We start from the raw sequence: 24,942 nt of genomic DNA, 5'->3' as shown, positions 1-24,942 counted from the left end.
CTCCCATATATATTTCTTTCTCATTCTCATCTTATCTAATATTATTTTTTTGAAACATTATTTCACTCACTAATGGTGACATTCACAAGCTAAAAAGACAAGAACCACATATGAAACAAACATCGGTCACATATTTCCCCTTTATTTTTTTGTTTTCTTTTTTTTTTCTATTTCAACTGTTTCTTTTCAGGTATTAGAATATATATTTTTCTTTCTTCTTTTCTTCCTGAATACTCATTAACAGGTATTTTAAAAAATACATACGTATGTCGCCTGACACAATAATAACAATAAAAAAACTATTTTTAAAAAAAATCAATAATTAGCTTATGATAAGTGGACGATACTATCAATATATCAAGCTGACATTAATAACCATTATGAAGAATGAATCATTTACGTAAATAATTTTCTACTTGAATCATTTTCATAAATAATTAATTCTTTTAACTTTGGTAGAAAAAATAGCCGGAATTAGGAGTAATTAAAGCAATTAATTGACACTCGATAGATAACAGCAAGCGACCATTTTTCATTTATGTTGGCTTACGTATCATAAAAAGCGTCCTTTTAGCTAACTTTATTTTTTAGGTAAATTGTACAATTGCTCACTAAATTATAGGTAAAATTTTATTTTGGTGATTTAATTAAAAAAAATTACAATTTGATCATTGAATTATTCGAAAGTTTTTATTTAAGTCATTAAACTATTTAAAAGTTTTAATTTAAGTTACCGGGCTATTAATTTAGAGAAAAAAAAGTTCCACCAATGAGCTCCAAGCAATAATTTGATGATCAGTATGGTGGATCAGTACTCATCGGCGAGTAGAAGAACGTACCGTACCTTAGATCCAAATTGATCTGTTGGTCAATGTCATCGAGGAAAAAAGCTATTTGAGTTTTATTTATAAATTCGTAACGTCCAAAATTATTTAATGAAAGAAAAATAGTATAGAAGAAGAGAAAGAAAATTTCGATTGGTGCAGGTAGTATAAACAGAGAAAGCCATATATAGCATCAATTGAACAACTTTTTGAATATTTCAATGATCAAATTGTAACTTTTTTAGTTTAGTGACCAATAGTATAATTTACCCTATTTTGTGGGTACCATCCTTTTGGTTAACTTTACATTAAGATGCGGTATGATGCTTGCTCACCTCACCCTTTAATCATGTAATTGAGGATTCGATCTTACTCATGGGATGGAGCACATTTATAAAATAATTACTATTACATATCGTCGATATCCTGGTTTTGAAAAAAAAAAGTAAAAGAAAAATTTAGGACATTGTTTGTCCATGATTATGTAATCTTATCCTATCTATCATTGATCTTCACGCTGTTTCCAGGTACTATCATATTTGTATTATTGCTCCTGACTATCCAGCATTAATAGGACCTACCTTGAACCATAGCTCTTATCCTTACTATTGGTCCTGACTATCCAGCATTAATATGGTAAAATATTATAAGATACTTCCCTTGAACCATAGCTCTTATCCTTTCTCCAGGCCATTTTTACTTTCTTTCATCTCCTTCCTCTACAATCTTGTTAGATTGACATAACAATCCGCCTCCGACCTTACCTTCATCTTGTTGTAAGAACTAAAAGCATCCAAACCTATTTAGCAATCCCATAGCAACGACACAATTACACAAAGAGAAAAGGGTAAGCAGGGCAGGCAGCTAAATTACAATCAGTTGTGACCTTCACCGATCTTTCCTCCACATTGGTTCATATGTCTTTTACTTTAACTCCAATTTCATTCTCTATTACCCTACACCAACAAATCAAATCAAAATACCTTTCTTTCATTTATCTCCCCAACTTAATTTTTTGTTTTCTTTTTTAACGTCATTGTTACCGTACATCTCCACTTAATGTAATCTCGCATCCCATTTCATTATTGCATTGCACTGTATCTATCTGTATGTGCCCTCCCTACCTTTTCCTCCTCTTCTGTTGTTTTAGCCTCACATATATTCATTTGTGCAAACCTGATGCTACACAAACCATACTCATCATCATTGAAAGAGGGCTGCTGCACTGCACCAAATACATTTTCTGTCTCACTCATTCTCATCTATCATATATAAACAAATTAAAAATATGGGTTTCTGGACATTGTTCGAGGTTGCTGCCATGCCTATCTTGCAAGTACTTATAATCAGTTTGTTAGGCGCTTTCCTGGCGACTGATTACTGCAAGCTTTTCCCAGAAGATACGCGCAGATCCTTGAATAAGGTGTTAATTACTTGACTATTTTCATGAATAATCGTTTCTATAGGTGATTAAAGGCTGCATAAGTAGGCTTTTTTCATGCTAATTAGTTAACTTGACTGTAACATCATCATAATATCTTCTTCAGTTCTTAGATTTGTTTATGTTGTGTAATTAAACGCAGCTTGTGTTCGTTGTGTTTACACCCTCGCTCATGTTTGCAAGTCTGGCCAAGACCGTCACGCTCCAAGACATTATTTCATGGTAGGATACTTACATACATGCATATAGACTTTTTTGACTTGGTTTCAATGTGTTTGATCATCTATCAACTCACAGGTGGTTTATGCCTGTAAACATGGGAATCACCTTTCTAGTGGGAGGAATGGTGGGATGGTTTGTGGTTAAGATACTGAGACCAAAGCCCCATCTGGAAGGTCTTATTATTGCGACATGTTCAGCTGGTAAGGTCGAAACTTGAAAGAGCTTTCAAGGCCCCCTTTTCCCCTACATGTGACTAAGTTGTAGTTGAAATTATTTCTAGGGAACGTGGGAAATCTTCTCCTTATACTTGTCCCTGCAGTCTGCAATGAAGATAGAAGCCCATTTGGGAACCGTGATGTTTGCAACTCAGTTGGACTCTCCTATGCATCTTTCTCCATGGCGGTAATTACACGTGGTTATTTCAAGCCTACAGAAGGACTGATTAATCATATTCACATATGCTTTAATTCGGGTAATTAATGCAGCTTGGTGGTTTCTACATATGGACAATCAGTTACCAAATGGTAAAATCTTCAGCAGTGAAATCCAAAGCACTTGAAGCAGCTGAGGAATTCGTTTCAAAAGTAGAAGCCAACAACAACTTGGATGCCACCGCCCAAACTCAGCTTCTGAAAGAAAGAAAAGAGGAAGGTGCTATAACAACAGTTGCAACAAAGGAAGTTGAAGATCCAGAGCAACATGCAGTGGGTAGCCTTGCCTTTTTATACAAATAATTAAGATATAAAGTAAAAAGTAGAGAGGATATAATTAAAAAGAGGTAGCACTACTTATTCATTAACTCTCTCTAGTCTTGACCTTACAAATGATTGTTGTTGCAGAATGTATCACAAGAAAGTAGACCAAAGCAAGAAGGGAAGGGATTGTTGTGGGTTAATGTGGTGGCCTTTCTTCGTCAGATCTTAAAAGAGCTGATGGCGCCGCCGACACTTGGTGCAGTAAGTTTTTATATTGATTTGCCAAAAACCATCACACAAGTTAGTAATTAGTAGGAGGTGGGCATATCTAATAAATAGTTAATGTTTTTGAGGGATAAAATAGTGATTTACATATATTATGTATGAGTAACAGATAGCGGGATTCGTTTTTGGAGCGACGGTGTGGTTGAGAAAGCTTATAATAGGCGAGGGGGCTCCGTTACGAGTGATGCAAGACTCAACAAAACTGCTAGGGTACGCCCTCTTCTCTCTTAATAAAATGTGAATAAGAAAGGGTAATTAAGAAAACAAAAAATGTGCATTGCAGAGATGCAACAATCCCTTGTATCACCCTCATAATAGGAGGCAACTTGATAGGAGGATTACGATCGTCCAAAATAAAACCATTGGTACTCGTAGGAGTGGTGTGTGCTCGATACATTATACTGCCGGTTATTGGTATTTGGGTTGTTAAAGCTGCTGCCAAGCTTGGGTTCCTACCCTCCGACCCTTTGTTCAGCTACGTCTTGATGCTTCAGTTTACTGTCCCACCAGCCTCCAATATTGGTCAGTAACCTAAGCCCTTATTTGCATTTGATGATGACATGTTAATAACACAAATTATATATTGCAGGCACCATGACCCAGTTGTTTGATGTGGGTCAAGAGGAGTGTTCAGTTCTCTTCCTGTGGACATACTTGGTTGCAGCTTTTGCACTCACTACTTGGTCAACAATCTTCATGTGGATCTTGACCTGATCAACACTCTTTCATTTCATGTTTCGACATAGCATATATATATATAATAAGTATAATTAAATGTTATTGGTTACTATTATAAAATATTAGTCTTAAAAGTGATCTAATTTGGTTAAAGTTTATTAAAATTTAATTAATAAATAAAAGTATAGGTCAAATATGTGTAGATACTCTCGTAACTTATTTTTAATTGATGATGACCTGATTAAAAGTTAAGGTTAATGTGCAAAAGTTATATATTAGGGCTATGGTGTCAAAATTATACATAAGTAACTTTTTTGATATCTCATCTTCAGGAAAAGAGAGAGTTATCTTCTTTAAATTACTTGTGTATTAATTTGGAAGATCCAAATCGCAAGACAGGAAGATTTCAAGATATCAATGCATTCAGGTATACTTTTACATTTAATTTTGATCTTAATAATTTAACATAATAAAATCTTAATTTATTAACTTTTATATTAAATTTTTCGATTCTAACACCCATTAATACGACCCACAAAAACCCATCTCTACAATTTTATTTGTATGATGCATGTTGTGATACCTCAATTGTAATAATAAATTAAAAGATACAGATAGGTATACATTTTTTTTAGTGTTAGGAATAAGGGTGTGTTTGAATGAACAATATTTATTTGTGATTAATGTAAAAATAGTGATGGTGATGAAATTAAATATTATAACATGAGATAAAAAATAAATTAAATATATCACACCGTACAGCCTATCCAAACCCACGTTAACTCACAGTTTATTATGCTTCTGAATAACAAATACTTGGGTTTTTCTTCTTCTTAGTGGAACCCTTGAAACTTAAGCAAGAATGTTTAAAATTTGCATCTGTACTGTCAAAAAAAGTAAAAGATGGGGAAAATATTTAAATAAATATATCATGGGAGACACCGATTCCTCGCATAAAATAAATTAACCTTGAAATCATTAATTGCTGTGTTTGGCATTGAAAAGGTGGGTTTAATTAATTAGCAATGAAGGGCGTTTTTTGTTGTAAGTTAGAACCAATAAATAAATAAGAAAGAAGTTTTTAGAATTAATTAATTCCAAAATAAATAAAACTGAATGTCTTTTCTCCTAAGTTAGAATTTAATTGGATCCATGAAATAAAATGTGGTAAACTTGAGGCAATACATATTTACCTTTAGCTATATATATAAACCATGCTCTTTTCGTTTTCTTTTTCTTTTTATAAAAATAATTTATTTTTAATTTTGGTCTTTCTAATATACTTAATTTGAGATTTAATTCTTATACTTTATTTTTTAACATAATTTGGTCTTTATATTATTATAATTTTACTAATTAGTTCAAATAGTTAATGTAATAGGCCAAATTCATCCTACCCAAACCAAACCAAAATAAAAAAATAGTTAAAAATAATAATAGTCCATTAGTTAAAAGGGTCTAGTCTATTTACAAACCCAATGACCCAAATCCATCTACTAACCTAACCCTAAAAGCCCAAATATCCATCAGTCGAAAAGCTCAAAACTTAAAAACTTTTCAGAAACCCTAGCTCCCCCTAAAAGTCTCCAACTGCCGCTCCCCTCGCCATGTCAGCAGGTTTGCCATTTAAGGCCTAGCACCACCGCCTCGTCCTTGCCCCATGTAGAAGACAGAGAAATGGAAGCAAAAAAGTAGAAAAAGAAAAAAGGAAAAAGACAAAAGTAATATGCTATAATTCGACTATAAAAAGCCAAAGAAACATTTGTAACTTTTTTCTTTTACGAAGTAATTCAATAGAGAAATACAAAAAGGAAAAAAACCAAGTTTAAAAGAAGGTAGTTTTTTTTTTTATATTTTCCTTTTTGAATTTAAAAAAATATAAAAAAAATCACAACAAAAGATTCAATTTTTTTTTTTGGTTTACCTATTAAAGCGCCGTAGTGGAACTCCCCTTTTCTCCGACTTGAGAAGCTTAGGAACCCTTAGGGTTTCGTCGAGGGCCTCGTTGGAAAAGGGAGAAATTGAAGGGTTTCTTGTTCCATAGCCGAACTTTGGCTAGGTTTTTGGGGACTTTAACATCGGATCTGTGTTCCACATGAAAAAGGGGCAAGAAAGGGATTTTTTGGGAATTTTTTGGCCACAGGAGGCGGCGGTCATCGGCGCTGATGACCAGTGGCCATGGCAGATATGCGATGACCTTGTGGCTGGAGGAGAAGGGCTTGAGAGAAAAAAAATTGAAAAGAATTTTTTTAAAGGCTGTTAAAATGAATTTTTTTTTTAGATTTTTTAAAACTTAAATAGCCCCCCAAAACGACGTTGTTTTGGTCTTGCCTTCAGACGCCCAAAACGACACTATTTCGAGCACGACCCGAATGGTCCCAAGGTCCGTGTGTTTCGGAGGAAGGGGTTTAATTGCTGCCAAGTCCTTCCGCTTTTAGGCACTACTTAATATGGTCCTAATTTTGATTTTCTTTTCTTTTTAATTTCACCATTTAATTTTAATTTGTTTCCACTTTAGTCCTCAAACTATTGAACCCTTCCAGGAATGACACTATGCTGGGCTAGGGAAAATAACATCCTGGGCCTCTAAACATTTCTATTTTGTTTTAATTTAATCCTTTATTTGTTTTTTTATTTTCTTGCAATTTGGACTTCAAAATTTTTTAAGGTTTCAATTTAGTCCTATTTTTTTTAGATTCGGTCCCTTTACTTTTTTTATTTAAATTCCAACATGTTTAAAATTTTATTTATTATTTTTTCCCTTTAAATTATGAAATTTACAGTTTTACCCTCAAATTTCTCGATTATTTCCTTTAAGTCTTTTGTTTACTTCTTTTTAAAAAAAAAAGAAATTGCACTTTAAATTTCATTTAAATTTTAATTAGTCCTCTATTTATTTTATTCAGCATACTTATCTCTTTTTAATTCCCTGCACTTTTAATCTTTATTATTTATATTTCTACCCCTTTAAAATGTATAATTTGTTATTTGGTCATTAATTATTATTAATAGCACTAATTAACATTTTTTATAACATTAATTATTAGTTATGATATATATTACATTATTTATGTTCGTATGACATCATATAACATACTCATGTATCTCATATAATGTTTTATGATCAAATAAGTCCATAGTATGTCATATTAGAAGCTTCATTTTCATACATTGTATATTTAGCAATTTGAACTAAGGCGGCGTTCTTTAATTAGGGGATTCGAGAAATTGTGCCTCTAACTTATGGAGTACGATCATCTCTTTTAATCGAAATAATCAAACATCCCTCTTTTTTTAAAAAAAAAAGAATAATTTTTAAAAATATATAAGATTTGAGTAATAATTAAAAAGTGAACGTTCTTATTTTCGAGAATTTGACATTTTGTGCCCCAACTTGCGGGACATGATTTTTCGTCTTGATCGACCTGAAATGAGAAAACCTCCTCATTAAAAATTCAATTTAGATAGAGACTTTTTCAATACCATCAACTAACACCGAGCGAAAGGGATCGCATTTTAAATTCTCTTCAGATTTTCAAATTTTGACATCAAGACATTAAGTAATCAACTAGGTACCAATTTTGGGCATTATAAGGGTGTTAATCCTTCCTCATACGTAACCAAATCTCGAACCCTTTCCTGGATTTTGTTGACTGAAAATCATTATTTTAGTAAATCTAACAATTTTATTAAAATGACCAAGTTTTGAGGTGATCCAATCACACCTAATTAAAAAGGATTGGTGGCGACTCCATGTTTTTTATAATAAAAAGTCGAATTCAATAAAAGGTTTCAACAGCTTGGCGACTTCACTAGGGAGAAATAAAAAAGTCGAGTCGCGAGTTGATTACTTTTTGGTTTTTTGGTTGAAAATTGATAATTCGGTTTAAATTGATGATCCCTTCCTTGCATTTCATCCTTCATGTTTTATTTTGGTGGTAAATAATGTCTTTGTTATCTCGGGTTACATCTTGATCTAATACATCTTTTTTATTGGTTCGAGAGTTTCTCTTTGTATGTTTTCACAGATTGTATGGCATAATTGTTCCATTTTACCTTTCTTAAGTGGGAATGAGAAGCTATTCCTTTGTGAGGTCTTTACCTCCGTATAGGATAATAGATCACTTACAGGATACATCCATACCTATTTCTTCGTGAGGTCTTCATCTCCGTACAGACATAGGGAAATGTATTCTTCTGAATTGAACTAGGTTCGTATGAGCCTATAATGGGTAAGGATCGAGGAATCTGTCGGTTCAGATACCTTTACTTTAGAACCAAATCGCATGTAATAAACCCTAAGAGTCAACCATAAGAAGAACCATGTAAAATCTTTAGCGTTTACCCGAATATATTACAAAGAAAGAATGTTTTGATTGTTATTATTTACTTCATATTCAAGTTTTATACAAAAGTACCGACTTGTTTCGTTTTGTTTTAGCTGTGGTTGCATTGCATTTTCATCTTAGAGGAAAGGTGTTGATTCGTGTTCAATTGCTAAATATAGAGTTTGTCATAAAAAAGGGTTTCTTGATAAAGTTGAAGTATTCATTTTAAGTAAAGAAACTTGTTTTCTAGTAAAGTTGTTCTAATGGAATCGAACTAGAATCAATGCCTTTTTGTAGGCATCTTTTCCATTCATTAGCATTAAATTTCATTCCATGCATTAAATTTCATGAAAAATCCCTTAATCAATCAAAAAATATGACAGTTACCTTGGAAACTACAAAGAATTTGCCAACTGAATATCGCTACGATACCTACAGTAAAACTAAAGCCATGGATAAAAGGTTAGAAAGACTAGAACAAATGCAGAAGGACGTGCAAGCCTAGTTGCAAGCGCAGTTGCAGGATCAATTAGCTAAGGTGCAATAAGACATGAAGGACCAAATAAAGCAGTCCCTAAGAAACATAATAAGCCAGTTGACCTAGTTACTAGCCGGTGGAATTGAAAAAGGGAAGAGTATTGCAATAAACTCTGGGGACGATAACAAAGACCCTACATACCCCTCGGGCTTTACCCCAGTGAACACCCAAGCTCAACCAGAGACATATCTACGGAGAGTACTTGTCACCATAAGACCACAACAATACCATGCTGGCACCTCAGGACCGGTGAATTACCCAATGGGTTCAGGTTCTAACCCCGGAGATAATCCAACCAACCCCATTATTCCAAATTTATACGACAGAGTGAAAATGGAAAGGCCAAGAGTAGAACTTCCAAAAAAACTGGAAGATCATTACAAGTGGTTGGAGGAAAAATTCAGAGCTATGGAAAGTACCGACTACCTTTGTGGGGTCGATGTAAGGAGTTGAGTTTGGTCCCAGATCTAGTACTCCCACCAAAATTTAAAACTCCAGAACTTGAAAAATACAATGGGACTAATTGCCCTAAGGCCTATATCATAATGTTTTGCCGAAGAATGACTGGATACGTCAACAACGATAAATCATTAATACATTGTTTCCAGGATAGCTTGATTGGATCAGCTGCTAAATGGTACAATCAGTTGAGTCGTTTCAAGATTAATTCATGGAAGAATTTGGTACAGGCTTTCATGAAACAGTATAGCCATGTGACTTACATAACGCCCGATAGAATTACACTGTAAAACATGAAAAAGAAACCAAACAAAAGCTTTAGGCAGTACGCCCTACGGTCGAGAGATGTGGCAACACAGGTTTAGCCAACTCTACTAGAAAAAGAAACAACAATGCTTTTTGCCAATACCCTGAAAGATTTGTTCATCAATCACATACTAAGAAGTGCTACTAAAAGCTGCTCAGATATAGTTATGTCTGAAGAAATTATTGAGAACGCGATAAGGAGTGGGAAGATATATGGAAGAGAAAATGCTAAAAGGTCTGCCCCAAGAAAGAAAGAAAATAAAGTAAACACTACAAACGTATACAATAAGAGCTATTCAAAACCGGTCACAATGACGCAACCTCAGACTATGACGGCCAACCATCAGGGCCCTTCAATGCAAGAATCCAATTCAAGGCCGAACACAGAAAAACTCCAATTCATGCCTATCCCGATGACATATGGAGAATTATACTAGAATCTATTTAATGCTCATGTAGTTTCACCGTTTTACCTAAAGCCCATACAACCTCTATTCCCAAAGTGGTATGATGTGAATGCTCAGTACAAATACCACTCAGGGATAACGGGACACTCGATCGAGAATGCACTGCCTTCAAGAAGTTAATCGAGAGGTTTATCAAGAAGGGAATGGTAAGGTTTGATGATCCCTTAGGGCCTAATATGGCTAGAATGAGAGTAAGAGGACCAAAATCGATGTTGAGGAGGTAAAATCCCCTCTAAAATGGGATTGGAAAAAAAGATAAATGTGGACTTGATCATTTAAGATTCGGAGGAGGGACCAAAAGGAGTGAAGAGCTACTACAAGTTTCACGCTGCGGAAGGTCATGAAATCCAAGAGTGCGCCAAATTCAAAGCTCTAGTGTAAAGTCTGATGGACAACAAAGAGTTGGAATTCTTTGAAAATATCGAAGGTTTTGAGGGAAAAGATGTATTTTTCCTCTGAGGAGGGAGCTAAAGAAGAGAACCTATCAAGAATTTGTCCTTATATCCCCGAAAGTATTTTGAACAATTGGACTGCGGAAGAGATCCCTGTAGTTTTTAGGACTATTTCAGAGTAATGTTTAGAACGTACCCATTGCTCTAAGCCTAAGAGCAATAAGGATCCTTTTGTGAAAAACGCATGTCCATTATCTTTATTTCAATGAAAACAATGCATTTTTATGTCCCATTTGGAAAACACTTTACTATTTCCTTCATTCATACTCATACCACGTAGATAATCATCCTTAAATTTATTCTTTAGGTATTCTTTTATTCCTATGATAGGAAGATATCAATGATACGAGTGATGTTATTGCTGACTTGGGGTCTCCTTTTGAGCAGTATAAGTGTCTAGAGGAACCTTAAGGCTTTGAAGATGATCGAGATTGTAACTTGTCTCTTGATTTGTCAAGGATGATAGAGCAAGATGAGAAACAGATCCTACCTCACAAAAATTCGATGGAAATTGTGAGTTTAAGGATAAACAAGAAAAGAAAGAGGTGAAAATTAGAATTTGCATCACTGCAAAAACAAGGCGAGATACTTTTAAGTTCCTCCAAGAATTCAAAGATGTCTTCACATGGTCGTATCAAGACATGCATGGTCTAAGTACTGATATCGTGGTACACAGGCTTCCCATAAAGGAAGAATGCAAGCCAGATCAGTAGAAGCTTCGAAGGATGAGGCTAAACGTACTGTTGAAAATAAAAGAAGAGGTCAAGAAATTATTTGACGCTGGTTTCCTACAAGTGGTCAAATATCCAGACTGGTTAGCCAACATAGTCCACGTCCCTAAGAAAGATGTGAAGGTACGATGCGTGTAGATTACAGGAATTTAAACAAGGTCAACCCAAAGGATAATTTTCTGTTACTTTACATCGATACTTTACTGGACAACACGACAGGTCATTCGCTATTCTCTTTCATGGATGGTTTCTCCGAATACAACCAGATAAAGGTGCATCCTGAAGATATGGAGAAGACCACATTCGTAAAAATGTAGGGAACATTTTGTTATAAAGTGATGCCATTTGGGCTGAAAAATGTAGGTGCAACATATAAAAGAGCCATGGTGACTTTGTTACATAATATGATGCACAAATAAATTGAGGTTTTTGTTGATGATATCATCGCAAAATCCCAAACTGAGAAAGATCATGTGAAATTCTTGAGGAAACTATTTTTGAGGTTAAAAATATTCCAGCTAAAGCTAAATCAAGCCAAATGCACTTTCAGGGCCACGTTGAGTAAATTATTAGGATTTGTAGTCAGTGAGAAAGGAATTGAGATTAACATAGACAAAGTCAAGGTTTTATAGGAGTTACCACCGCCGAGTACCCAAAAGGAAGTTCGGGGTTTCTTTGGGAGATTAAATTACATTGCCCAGTTCATTTCACAACTAACCGAGAAATATGACATCATATTCCATCTCCTTAAGAAACATAATCCAGGTGTATGGGATGAGGAATGCCAGAAGACCTTCGACAAAATTAAACATTATTTGTCCAATGCCCCAGTGCTAATACCACCTAGCTGAGAAAAACCACTGATACTATACTTGGCAGTATTTTGGAAATTCTATGGGATGTGTACTAGGCCAACATAATGAGTTAGGAGGAAAGAAAGAGCAATCTATTACCTCAGTAAGAAGTTCACGGAATGCGAGACAAGATATTCGTCAATCGAGAAGTTGTGTTGCACCTTATGGAATGAAGGATATATGCAAGTGTACACAATCGCAACAAGTAATAAAGTGACAAGTAAATATCGAGTTATCGTACCCACAAGGACTGTGAAAAGAATTATTTATGAATGCTATTTAAAACACTTTGGTGAAGAAAAATACTATGTTTGAAGAGGATGGTTAAAAACTAAGATTTTAAACTAAGTAAACTAAATAAATAAATCTCAAACACACAATTTCAAAATACGATTTAAATCAAGATGACATAATTGTGTTAGATTAATTACATTTCATAACTTAGAATTATTAAACTCATATTTATATTGTTACGAATAAGTTCACAGTAACTGGGTAATTTTCTAACTTACGAACATACTCAACTACCAAAATCCATTTATCTCTTGACTATATCCCTATGTCAATTCAACCGATTAAACAAATCTTAATAGGCAAATATGTTATTGCACATACATACTTATTAAATCGAAATAATCTCTTGTACATATCCCTATGTCAATTCAAACAATTAACTCGATTTAATAAGCACATAAAGGACTATGTGAGGTAACAAAGTATCCTTACCTTGAAACAATTTAATCACAATAATATTGTAAGTTATGCAAGGAAAATGTATATCAAATATCATTGCTAATCTAACCCTCAGTTACCTTAGATGATTAAACATGCACTGATTAAGTACTGTGTCCATTAATTACAATTTCAATCCGTTTAAATAATTAATTCATTAGTTACCTAACAATTGTAATGCAAGAATAACTTCGTCATGATTTTACTTAATCAAGCATCTTACCAAGGCCTATAATAACATAAACACAATTTCAATAATTTTAACAAACGAAATGCAATCAACCTAACATGAATTAAATTCAAGCAAAATTGATTAAATTAACCATTCCAACAACATAAATATTCATAGATATGTTCAGCATAACAACAACAAAAATTAAAGAGATTGGGAACAAGAATCAAATTCGGTGTTTTTCCATGACTTGACTAGTTGCTCCGTTCTTCCTTCTCCATTGTCCTCGTCGATCAAGGCTGCTATGAACACTTAATTGCTGCTCCAAATAGCTGATGAATGCCCCTTTCCCAAGAAGAGAAATCGGCAAGAGAGCAAGGGAATTTTGGAATGGAAAAGAAGAGAGAAAGTGGAGAGAAGAGAGGAAAGATGTGAATGCTTAAGGTGTGTTTTTCAAATGACTAGCTTAAGGGGGTTTTTATAGCTGAGAAGGGTTGCTAAAAATAGCTAAAATTATCAGCCAAAGAGCCCTCCCTTGGCCGGCCACACATGTGGCAAGCTTGATATCAGCTTGGCAATACTGTGGCTAGGGAATTATTAGGAGGTTTCGGCACTTAAGGGTTTTGGTGTTTTTGGAGGGAATGGTGTTTGAATGAAAAAAAATAAGAATAGATGGGTGAAATTTATAGTGAAAGGAGTAGGAGCTAGAGTAGAATTCTTAAAAATTCTAAGTTCTAATTCTACTCAAAGTAAATAACAATTAATAATTAATATAATGCATATTAAATTATTATTTGCTATAAATTTATTAAGATAAAAACTTATCGAATAAAATATGATTAAATTAAAACTAATCCTAACTCTAAATAAAGCTGATAATAATTAATATATATTATAATGGATATAATTATATACTAATAATTATCATCTTTTCTTTTTTATTGAACTAAAAACATTTATTCTAGATGCTTTTTAAAAATATTAACAAAAAGAGCAACCAAATTTTTAAAAAATAATTCAATTAAGTTCCTAGACTTAATGAAAATTCAAAATTGTGTTGCAACATAAAACTTGGATCAAAATTAACCCTTTTATTTGAAAAACTAAAAATTTATTTTGTCATTTAGGGAATAATTTCTTGGGAAATTAATTTAAAATCAATTCCCAGGAAAGATTGGAGAGGTTACAAGCGGTCCCGCTTAAGTTCTAATCTCCAAGATAGAATTTATTTAAACATACCAATCTCGAAAATATACCCTAAATCATTTATTCAAACAGAAGAACAAGAAAAATTAAATATCTGATAAAATGAACGAGATTTGATTCTGTTCAATTTTATCTCCCTAGTAATGTTTCAAACGTTAGGCATTAACTCGAAAATTACCTCCCTTACCTTGAAGTTAATAACTCCATATGGATAGACTCGATGAATCATAAATGGACCGGACCAACGAGATTTTAACTTACTTGGAAAGAACCTTAATTTGGAATTGAATAACAGGACTTGCTAACCTACTTCAAATTCTCGAACTCGAATGTGCTTGTCATGCCATTTCTTGAGTCTTTCCTTAAGTAATTTGGCATTCTGGTATGAAGACATTCAGAATTCTTCTAACTCGTTAAATTTAAGCATTCATTTCTCTTTGGCACTTTTAAGATCCAAGTTGAGTCGTTGGAGAGCCTAGTAAGCTTTGTGTTCTGAATCCAAGGGTAGATGACATGCTTTCCCAAAGACTAACCTATAGGGTGACATCCCTAAAGGTGTCTTGTATGCTGTCCTGTAAGCCCATAAAGCATTATCCAGTCTTTTGGACCAATCTCGTCGGTTCGAGCAAACTACCTTCTCAAGTATGCCTTTGATCTCCTTATTTGCCAGTTCAGCTTGCCCATTTGTCTGCGGATGGTAAGCTGTAGCGACCTTGTGTTTCACTCCATGTTTATCTAATATCCATTTCAACTACTTGTTCACAAAATGGGACCATTCATCACTGATGGTGGCTTTTGGGATTCCAAACCTTGTGAACACATGTTTCTGTAAAAACTTAATTACAACCTTAGCATTATTTTTCGAATATGTCTTTGCCTCAACCTACTTAGACATATAGTCTACTGCTACTAATATGTACTTGTGACCAAAAGACGGAGGAAAAGGACCAAGAAAGTCAATACCCCAAACATCGAATAATTCTACCTCAAATATATTTGTTCGAGGCATCTCATTTCTATTGGTGACATTTTCGACCCTTTGACATCGATCACAACTCTTTACGTAAGCATATGCATCTTTGAATAGTGTTGGCCAAAAGAATCCAGCTTGCACTACCTTAGCTGCAGTACGTGTACCTCGAAGCTGAGTGACAATGGTATAAAATATTATGTACTTCATCTTCTGCCACGCATCTCTTGATCGTTTGATCCACACACTTTTTAAACAAATACGGTTCCTCCTAGAAATAGTACTTCACATCGTGAAGAAACTTTTTCTTTTGATGATACGTCTTATCAATCAGCATCAAACCACAAGCTAAAAAGTTAGCAATATCAGTAAACCAAGGGGTATTATGGACATGATTTACCTTAAGTATGTGTTCATCTGGAAACGTCTCTCGAATTGGTATAAGAGGAGAGTTCCCTTCTTGCGGCTCCAATCTAGATAAGTGGTCATCTACTTGGTTTTCCACTCCTTTTTGATCTTGAATTTCTAGATCGAACTCTTTAAGTAGAAGTACCCATCGGATCAGTCTCGGCTTAGCATCTTTCTTGGCAAGTAAATGCTTAATTGCAGAGTGGTTCGTATAAACAGCCACTTTGGTACCTACAAGATAAGATCGAAACTTGTCAAGAGCAAACACAATAGCAAGTAACTCTTTTTATGTTACCATGTAATTCAGTTGAGCTCCTGTCAAAGTTCGACTCGCATAGTAGATAGGATGAAAAACTTTGTTCCTTCGCTGACCCATGACAGCTCCGATCGCGAAGTCACTTGCATCACACATCAATTCAAATGGCAAATCCTAGTCTGGTGTGACTATTATGGGTGCCGAGACTAACCGACTCTTCAAATTGTTGAAAGCTCTTAAGCACTCCTCATCAAATTTAAGCGCCATGTCCTTCTCCAATAATTTGCATAAGGGTTTAGCAACTTTGGAGAAGTCCTTGATGAATCTTCGATAGAAATCAGCGTGGCCCAAAAAGCTTCAAACACCCTTTACATATATTGGAGGTGGGAGTTTCTCAATAACATCTACCTTTGCTTTATCTACCTCGATTCCATGTCTTGTTATCTGATGCCCTAGAACAATACCTTCTCGTACCATGAAATGACACTTTTCCCAGTTAAGTACAAGGTTTGTTTCTTCGCATCGCCTTAGTACCTTGGCTAGATTGGCTAGGAAGTATCTCCGAATACTGAAAAATCATCCATAAAAACTTCCAAATATTTCTCAACCATGTCAGTAAAAATAGACATCATACATCTTTGAAATGAAATAGGTGCATTACATAAACCAAATGGCATGTGCCTAAATGCAAATGTATCGTACGGGCAGGTGAATGATGTCCTGTGCTAATCTTTCGGTGCTACTGTAATCTAATTATACCCAATTATCCATTGAGAAAACAGTAATAGTCTCGCTCTGTGAGTCTATCTAGCATCTGGTCCAAAAACGACAAAGGAAAGTGATCTTTCCTTGTTGCCTTGTTCAGCTTCCGATAATCGATGCAAATGCTCCATCTGCTGAAACAATTACAGGCAGAGTAGAAAAGTTACCTAAATAAACATATTTCACATGTGAGGGAAGTACCTTCAGTTCTAATTTAGGTGGCTCCTCAATTGACGCTTTTTGTTGGGCATAATCCCTTTTCTCTAACTCTAAAGATTCAAAGCGGGATTGCAGATTAAATCTCCTTCGATTAGCTTTTAACAAAGCTTAGTATTCATCCTCCTCTTCATCATTTGAAGGATCTAATGTCAAAATTTGTTCCAATGGGTCCTCAACGTAATTGAGTTCCTTCTCCATGATTAAATCCTCTAAATCAGATACTGCAGAACAATCATCAATTGTGTCAGGAAATCACATGGACTTAAAAACGTTAAATGTTACCTGGTCATCCTGAACAGGCATAGTAAGCTCGCCCTTCTGCACATCAATAAAGGTCCTTCTGGTTGCTAAGAATGGTCTTCTCAGGATGATTGACACCTCTTTGTCTGCTTCAAAGTCTAGAATCACAAAGTCAACAGGAAAGATAAATTTATCTACACGTACCAATACGTCCTCGATTTTTCCTTCTGGATGTGCTAAGAATCGATCTGCTAATTGAAGTGTAATCGTAGTAAGTCTAACTTCACCTATCCCCAACTTCCTAAATATTGACATTATCATCAAGTTGATACTTTCACCCAAGTCACATAGTGCCTTACCACAATATGTTGCTCCAATATTGCAAGGTATGGTAAAAAATCTAGGATCCTTCAATTTTGGGGGTAGTTTGTCTTGAAGATATGAGTTGCATTCCTTCGTTAGGGCTACCATCTCAAATTCTCCAAGCCTTCATTTTTTAGACATGATATCCTTCATGAATTTGACGTAGTTCAACATTTGTTCAAGTGCTTCAACCAATGGGATGTTGATATGAAGTTGCTTGAGTACATCTAGGAACTTCTTGAATTGAATTTTCTACTTCTGCTTTTCAAGTCTTTGAGGGTAGGGTGGTGGAGGTTTCTTTACTGGAACTAGTTGATTCGTTTTATGTGGCAATTTTGCATCTAATGGAGTTATTAGTTTATCAGAATTAGCTGGTTCAGAAGTTACTTTGTCGGATTTTGCAGATTCAATTTCTGGTGAAACTGGAATTTTAACACTCGGTTGAACTTCCTCTAAGTCTTGAGCGTCAGCTGGCTCCTTCTCAACTTCGACGAAATTAGGCTCTAAAGTCTTTCCGCTCCTCAATGTCAACGCTTTATAATGCTCCTTCCCTGGATTCTTCAGATTCTTCGTATCACTAAGTAAAGCACCTTGTGGTCGGTTTCTAAGTTCAGTTGCAAGCTGGTCCACTTGATTCTCTAAATTCCTTAGAGAGGCATCATTTTTCACCGTGTATGCCTTCAATAGATTCTCTAGGCTATTGGATGGTTCAGCCTGGGTTGGTTTCTAAGCTTGTTGGGAAAAACTAGGTGGATGGGTCGACCTAGGTTGGACATAATTGCTACTGGTTCCTGCCTCCTGGTTACCCTAGGAAAAAATTCGGGTCGTTTCGCCATGATGGGTTATAGAAATTGGATTGCAGCCCTTGCCTTCCTCGATTTTGGTTCTGGTTACCCATGTAATACACAGATTCTAGGTTTGGTGGACATTCTTCGAACAAATGTCCTTCCCCACAATAAACACAGGCTACATTTTCAAATTGATTCAGTGGCTATGCTGTAAAACTATTACACCCATTAGTAGTAAGATTTTTTTAACATTGAGGATATTGATGAGACTTGAGATGCGAGTGAAGTAAGAGCATCTCCTTCATGTATTCCAGAGGCTCGTCTTCTTGACGCTGCTCAATTGGTTGGCCATTGATAATTGTTGCTAGCAATCCTCTCAATGATTTCATAAGCCTCATTATAAGACTTAGAAAGGAGAGCACCATTAGTAGAAGCGTCCACTACCATCCTCGTGTGAGCATTGAGACCATTATAAAATGTATCAAGTTGTACGCAATGTGAGATTCCGTGAAGAGGGCACTTTCGTAATAATTCTGTGTACCTTTCCCATGCCTCATACAATGACTCATCATCCATTTGTTGAAAAGCAGTGATCTCGTTCCTTAACTTAGCATTCTTGCTAGGTAGGAAATACTTCATAAGGAATTTTTTTGCTAACTCTTGCCAAGTTGAAATTGAGTTTGGTGGTAATGAGTTCAACCAACCTCGAGCTCTGTCCCTTAATAAATATGGGAACAACTTCAATCGTAATGCATCTTCGGGTAGTCCAGCTAACTTGAAAGAATCACTCACCCCCATAAACAGTCTTAAATGTATGTAAGGATCTTCAGTAGGCATTCCACTAAATTAGCCCACTGTCTGAAGCATCTGGAACATGACTGGCTTCAACTCGAACTATTGTGCCTCAATTTTGGGTCTCCTAATACCCAGATTAAGATCATGAAATACTGGCACGACATATTGTCTTAAAGCTCTATCCCTATCATCAGCAATAAGGATAGGATTTTGAGCAAGGTTTGCTCCATTTCCTTGCTTCAAATTTTCGAAGTTTATCTCTTCAGTCCTTCTCTGACTTGCTTGTCTTCTTCGCAGTCAAAAAGTTCGTTCAATCTCAAGGTCTGCAGGGAGTAAATCGATGATTCAGTCAATACTCACAAACACCTAAAATAATCACAGAAAAATTAACTAAGTTAAATTTTGAATCGAAAAATAAAACAAAATGCAAAACTAACAACTTCACAAATAATGACTTTTTTAAAACACAATCCTCGACAACGGCGCCAAAAACATGGAACGACGAAAACGTGCAAGTGTACACAATCGCAGCAAGTAATAAAGTGACAAGTAAATTTAAAGTTATCGTTCCAACAGAGAATGTGAAAATAATTATTTATGAATGCTATTTAAAACACTTAGGTGAAGAAAAATACTATGTTTGAGGAGGATGGTTAAAAACTAAGATTTTAAACTAAGTAAACTAAATAAATAAATCTCAAACACACAATTTCAAAATACGATTTAAATCAAGATGACATAATTGTGTTAGATTAATTACATTTCATAACTTAGAATTATTAAACTCATGTTTATATTGTTACGAATAAGTTCACAGTAACTGGGTAATTTTCTAACTTACGAACATACTCAACTACCAAAATCCATTTATCTCTTGACTATATCCCTATGTCAATTCAACCGATTAAACAAATCTTAATAGGCAAATATGTTATTGCACATACATACTTATTAAATCGAAATAATCTCTTGTACATATCCCTATGTCAACTCAAACAATTAACTCGATTTAATAAGCACATAAAGGACTATGTGAGGTAACAAAGTATCCTTACCTTGAAATAATTTAATCACAATAATCTTGTAAGTTATGCAAGGCAAATGTATATCAAATATCGTTGCTAATCTAACCCTCAGTTACCTTAGATGATTAAACATGCACTGATTAAGTACTATGTCCATTAATTACAATTTCAATCCGTTTAAATAATTAATTCATTAGTTACCTAACAATTGTAATGCAAGAATAACTTCGTCATGATTTTACTTAATCAAGCATATTACCGAGGCCTATAACAACATAAACATAATTTTAATAATTTTAACAAACGAAATGCAATCAACCTAAAATGAATTAAATTCTCAAGCTAAATTGATTAACTTAACCATTCCAAAAACATAAATATTCATAGATATGTTCAGCATAACAACAACAAAAATTAAAAAGATAGGGAACAAGAATCAAATCTGGTATTTTTCCGTGGCTTGACTAGTTGCTCCGTTCTTCCTTCTCCGTTGTCCTCGTCGACCAAGGCTGCTATGAACACTTAATTGCTACTCCAAATTGCTGATAAGTGCCCCCTTCACGAGAGGAGAAATTGGCAAGAGAGTAAGGGAATTTTGGAATGGAAAAGAAGAAAGAAAGTGGAGAGAAGAAAGGAAAGATGTGAATGCTTGAGGTGTGTTTTCCAAATGACCAGCCTAAGGGGGTTTTTATAGCTGAGGAGGGTTGCTAAAAATAGCTAAAATTATCAGCCAAAGAGCCCTCCCTTGGCCGGCCACACATGTGGCAAGGTTGATAGTTTCAACTTTGCTAATTTAGGTTTGGGGCAAATCTATAAAGCCACCAATTGTGGAGGAGTTTGAATGCAACTTGAACAAGTCTTCAAGGGCCTCTTTGCAAGCTTAAATAATCAGCTAATAAGCTGATTTGGGTCAACTCTTTGGATGGTTTTTGGGTTGTCCCTTTCTTGGTCAGTTCAGTTCACTCGGTTCAGTTCAACTGGACCACTTTTTCATAATTAATTAATAATAATTTATTAACCCAAATTAAATTGGATATAAATTAAAATTAATTATATTATAAATTAATACATATAATTTTAGACCGTCTTTGGCTGAAATTTAGTTCACCTCAATACTTCAAATTGCTTCTCGGTTTTGCGCTTCTAGTAGTGTTTGCCGAGCCATTTTTCGCCCATTGTGCAAATCTGTCAAAAATAACCAAAATTCATCAAAATTAATTATAAAATTAACTAAAATTCAACATGTTAATATTTTAAGCGCACTTTAATTATTTTGTAAAAACTAATTTTTTTTGACAAGAATTTTATCGAAACTGTATGATTTTAAGTTAAAAAGGGTATGTAAATATGTGTAAATTTTTGTGTTTCCACCTTATTCTGGACTACCCGAAGGCTGAGATTGTACATGTTGTACCATACGACTTGGCTCATTTCAAAAATGAACCCTCTAAAGTATATGATGGACTTGACCGCATTGAATGGAAGAATGACTCAATAGCAAATTTTGCTCTCCAAATTTGATATAATATATGTAAACTAGAATGCAGTAAAGGAGAGTGCAATAGCATATTTCCTAGCTAGCAGAGCTTTAGAAGATTACGAGCCTTTGAACTTCGATTTTCCAAATGAAGATCTGATGTATGTTACAACCACTGAAGAAGGTGTTCCAAGAGAACATCCTTGGAAATTGAATTTTGATGGCGCCTCAAACGTTATGGGTAACGGAATTGAGGCAGTCCTGGTATCTCCAGACGAAGATTACTATCCTTTCACTAGTAAACTTGATTTTGATTGTACAAATAATATGGCAGAATACGAAGCATGTATCATGGGTATCCGTGCGACTATAAACGTAAGATCAAAGTGTTTGAGGTATATAGAGATTCTGCACTAGTAATCTATCAACTTAAAGGTGAATGGAAGATGAGAGATCCTAAGTTAATTAATTATCGAAATCTAGTTCTCGAGTTAATTAAGGAGTTTGATGACATCACCTTCTCCTACTTCCAGCGAGATAAAAATCAGATGGCTGATGCTTTGGCTACCTTAGCCTCCATGGTCAAAGTGAACAAACAAGAGGATGTAAAACCTATCCAGATAAGCATTTATGAGGCCCCGGCCCATTGTTACAACATCGAGGAAGAAGAAAAGGATGATAACCCTTGGTACCATGACATAGTGTAATATGTAAAGAATCATGAATACCTTGAGCAGACAACTAAGAATGATAAAAGGACGCTAAGAAGGCTGGCCAATGAGTATGTCCTAGATGGGGAGATACTATACAAAAGAAGAAAAGATCAGGTGTTACTGAGATGTGTGGACGCTGTTGAAGCTCAAAAAATCCTAGAAGAAGGTCATGAAGGCATTTGCGGAATACAAGCTCATGGTTTTAAAATGACTAGACAAATCATGATATTCGAATATTATTGGTTCACCATGGAAGGGGATTGTATCAATTATGCCAAAAGGTGCCATAAATGCCAAATTTATGGGGACAAAATTCATGTACCTTCTTCACCTCTCCATGTGATGACTTCTCCATGGCCTTTCTCTATGTGGGGCATCGATGTCATTGGGCCAATCTTGTCAAAGGCTTCCAATAAGGATCGATTCATCTTTGTGGTCATTGATTACTTCACCAAGTAAGTAAAAGTCACTTCTTGTGCTAACATCACAAAATCAACAGTTAGCAAATTTTTGAAGAAAGAGATTGTATGTCAGTACGAGATGCCAGAAAGGATCATATCTGACAATACATTGAACTTAAACAACGACACGATGGCAGAGGTCTGTAATTAGTTCAAGATCAAACATCAAAACTCGTCAACATATCGCCCAAAAATGAATGGTGTAGTGGAGGCAGCTAATAAGAACATTAAGAAGATTATGGGGAAAATGAAAGACTTATAAAGATTGGTATGAGAAATCACCATTTGCCCTCTATGCTTATCGAACGTTTATCAGAACCTCTACCAGGGCAACACCTTTCTCATTGGTTTATGAAATGGAGATAGTTTTACCCATCAAAGTTGATATTCTTTCTCTCCGAGTTTTATCAGAATTAAAGTTAGATGAAGCAAGATAAAACTATAAATCCTATACCTCTGAAATTGTAGTGGGTTGGAGTGAAACTACAACAGCAAATCTTATCTCTTTGAAGTTGCAATGAAGTAAGATGTAACTGTGATACTAAATCTTACCTTCCTAAAGTTGTAGCAAAGTAGATATAGTGGAGTAGAGTAACCAATAAATTGAAAAAGTGAGTTATTTGAAAAGAGAAGCACCAGAGAAGTCGAGATTCAGCGAGACCGGACAAAATTGGTCCTCTTTAAAGGTCTTTGCTTCCTTCCTGTTACACGACAATGAGCAAAGAGAGACAGTTGTAATAGGCCAAATTCGTACGGCCCAAACCAAACCAAAAAAAAAAACAAAATAGTTAAAAATAATAATAATAGTCAATTAATTAAAAAGGGTCCAATCCATTTACAATCCCAATGACCCAAATCTATCTACTAACCTAACCCTAAATGCCCAAGATATAAAAACTTTTCAGAAACCCTAGCTCCCTCTACATGTTTCTAGCTGTTGCTCCCCTCGCCATGTCAGCAGGCGTGCCATCTGAGACTTGACTCCACCGCCTCGTCCTTGCCACCACCACTTGTAGAAGACATAGAAATGGAAGCAGAAAAGTAGAAAAAGAAAAAAGGAAAAGACAAGATAATATGCTGTAATTCGGCTATAAAAAGACAAGTTAAAAAGAAGGTAGTTTTTTTTATTTGTCTTTTTAAATTTCAAAAAAATATATAAAAAAATAAAAAATCACAAAAAAAGATTCAATTTTTTTGGTTTACCTATCATCGTGGAACTCCCCTTTTCTTCGACTTGAGAAGCCTCCGAACCCCTAGGGTTCTATCAAGGGCCTCGTCGAAAAAGGGAGAAACCGAAGGGTTTCTTGCTCCATAGCTGAACTTTGGCTAGGTTTTTGGGGACTTCAACCTTGAATCTGTGTTACACGTGTACAGAGGGCAAGAAAAGGATTTTTTTGGGAATTTTTCGGCCACCAGAGGCCGTGGTCGTCGACGTCGATAACCGGTGGGCGCAGCGAATGTGCAGCGACCTTGTGGCCGGAAGAGAAGGGGGCTTGAAAGAAAAAAGAAGAGGTAAAAGAGTTTTTTTTTAAAAGGCTGTTAAAATGAATTTTTTAAAAAAAATTTAGAAACTTAAATAGGCCCCCCAGAACGACGTCGTTTTGATCTTGGCAACGTCGTTTCGAGCACGACCCGAATGGTCCTAGGGTTCGCGTGTTTTCGAGGAAGGGGTTTAATTGCTGCCCAAGTCCTTCCGCTTTTAGGCACTATTTAATATGGTCCTAATTTTGATTTTCTCTTCTTTTTAATTTCGCCATTTAATTTTAATATGTTTCCACTTTAGTCCTCAGACTATTGACCCCTTCTGGGAATGACACGTGTGTTGGGTTGGGGAAAATAACATTCTGGGCCCCTGAACATATCTATTTTGCTTTAGTTTAATCCTTTTTTTTTGTTTTTTGTTTTCTTGTAATTTGGACTTCAAAATTTTTTAGGGTTTCTATTTAGTCCTATTTTTAGATGTGGTCCCTTTACTTTCTGTTATTTAAATTCCAGCATGTTTAAACTTTTATTTATTATTTTTTCCCTTTAAATTATGAAATTTACAGTTTTACCCTCAAATTTCTCGATTATTT

At 35.1% G+C, this 24,942-nt stretch overlaps 1 protein-coding gene and 1 non-coding gene across 2 annotated transcripts; both read left to right on the top strand.

Annotated features, from left to right (window-relative positions):
* Window positions 1–1,427: 1,427 nt before the first annotated feature.
* LOC107954780 (protein PIN-LIKES 7) lies at window positions 1,428–4,557 on the top strand. Its single transcript, XM_016890451.2, has 9 exons — window positions 1,428–2,247; window positions 2,408–2,487; window positions 2,563–2,687; window positions 2,768–2,889; window positions 2,973–3,191; window positions 3,327–3,443; window positions 3,577–3,677; window positions 3,751–3,989; window positions 4,057–4,557. Exons 1-9 carry the CDS (start codon window positions 2,113–2,115, stop codon window positions 4,179–4,181), a joined length of 1,263 nt encoding a protein of 420 aa, XP_016745940.1. The 5' UTR covers window positions 1,428–2,112; the 3' UTR covers window positions 4,182–4,557.
* A 14,341-nt stretch (window positions 4,558–18,898) lies between these two features.
* Window positions 18,899–19,005, top strand: LOC121219675 (small nucleolar RNA R71). Its single transcript, XR_005916565.1, has one exon. It is a non-coding gene; the product is annotated as a small nucleolar RNA R71 (small nucleolar RNA).
* Window positions 19,006–24,942: the final 5,937 nt, after the last annotated feature.

Source organism: Gossypium hirsutum, chromosome D07 (genome assembly GCF_007990345.1).
Source record: "Gossypium hirsutum isolate 1008001.06 chromosome D07, Gossypium_hirsutum_v2.1, whole genome shotgun sequence".
Classification (NCBI taxonomy): Eukaryota; Viridiplantae; Streptophyta; class Magnoliopsida; order Malvales; family Malvaceae; genus Gossypium; species Gossypium hirsutum.
Note: the sequence above shows the minus strand (reverse complement) of the source record. Positions and strands in the feature narration are given on the sequence as shown.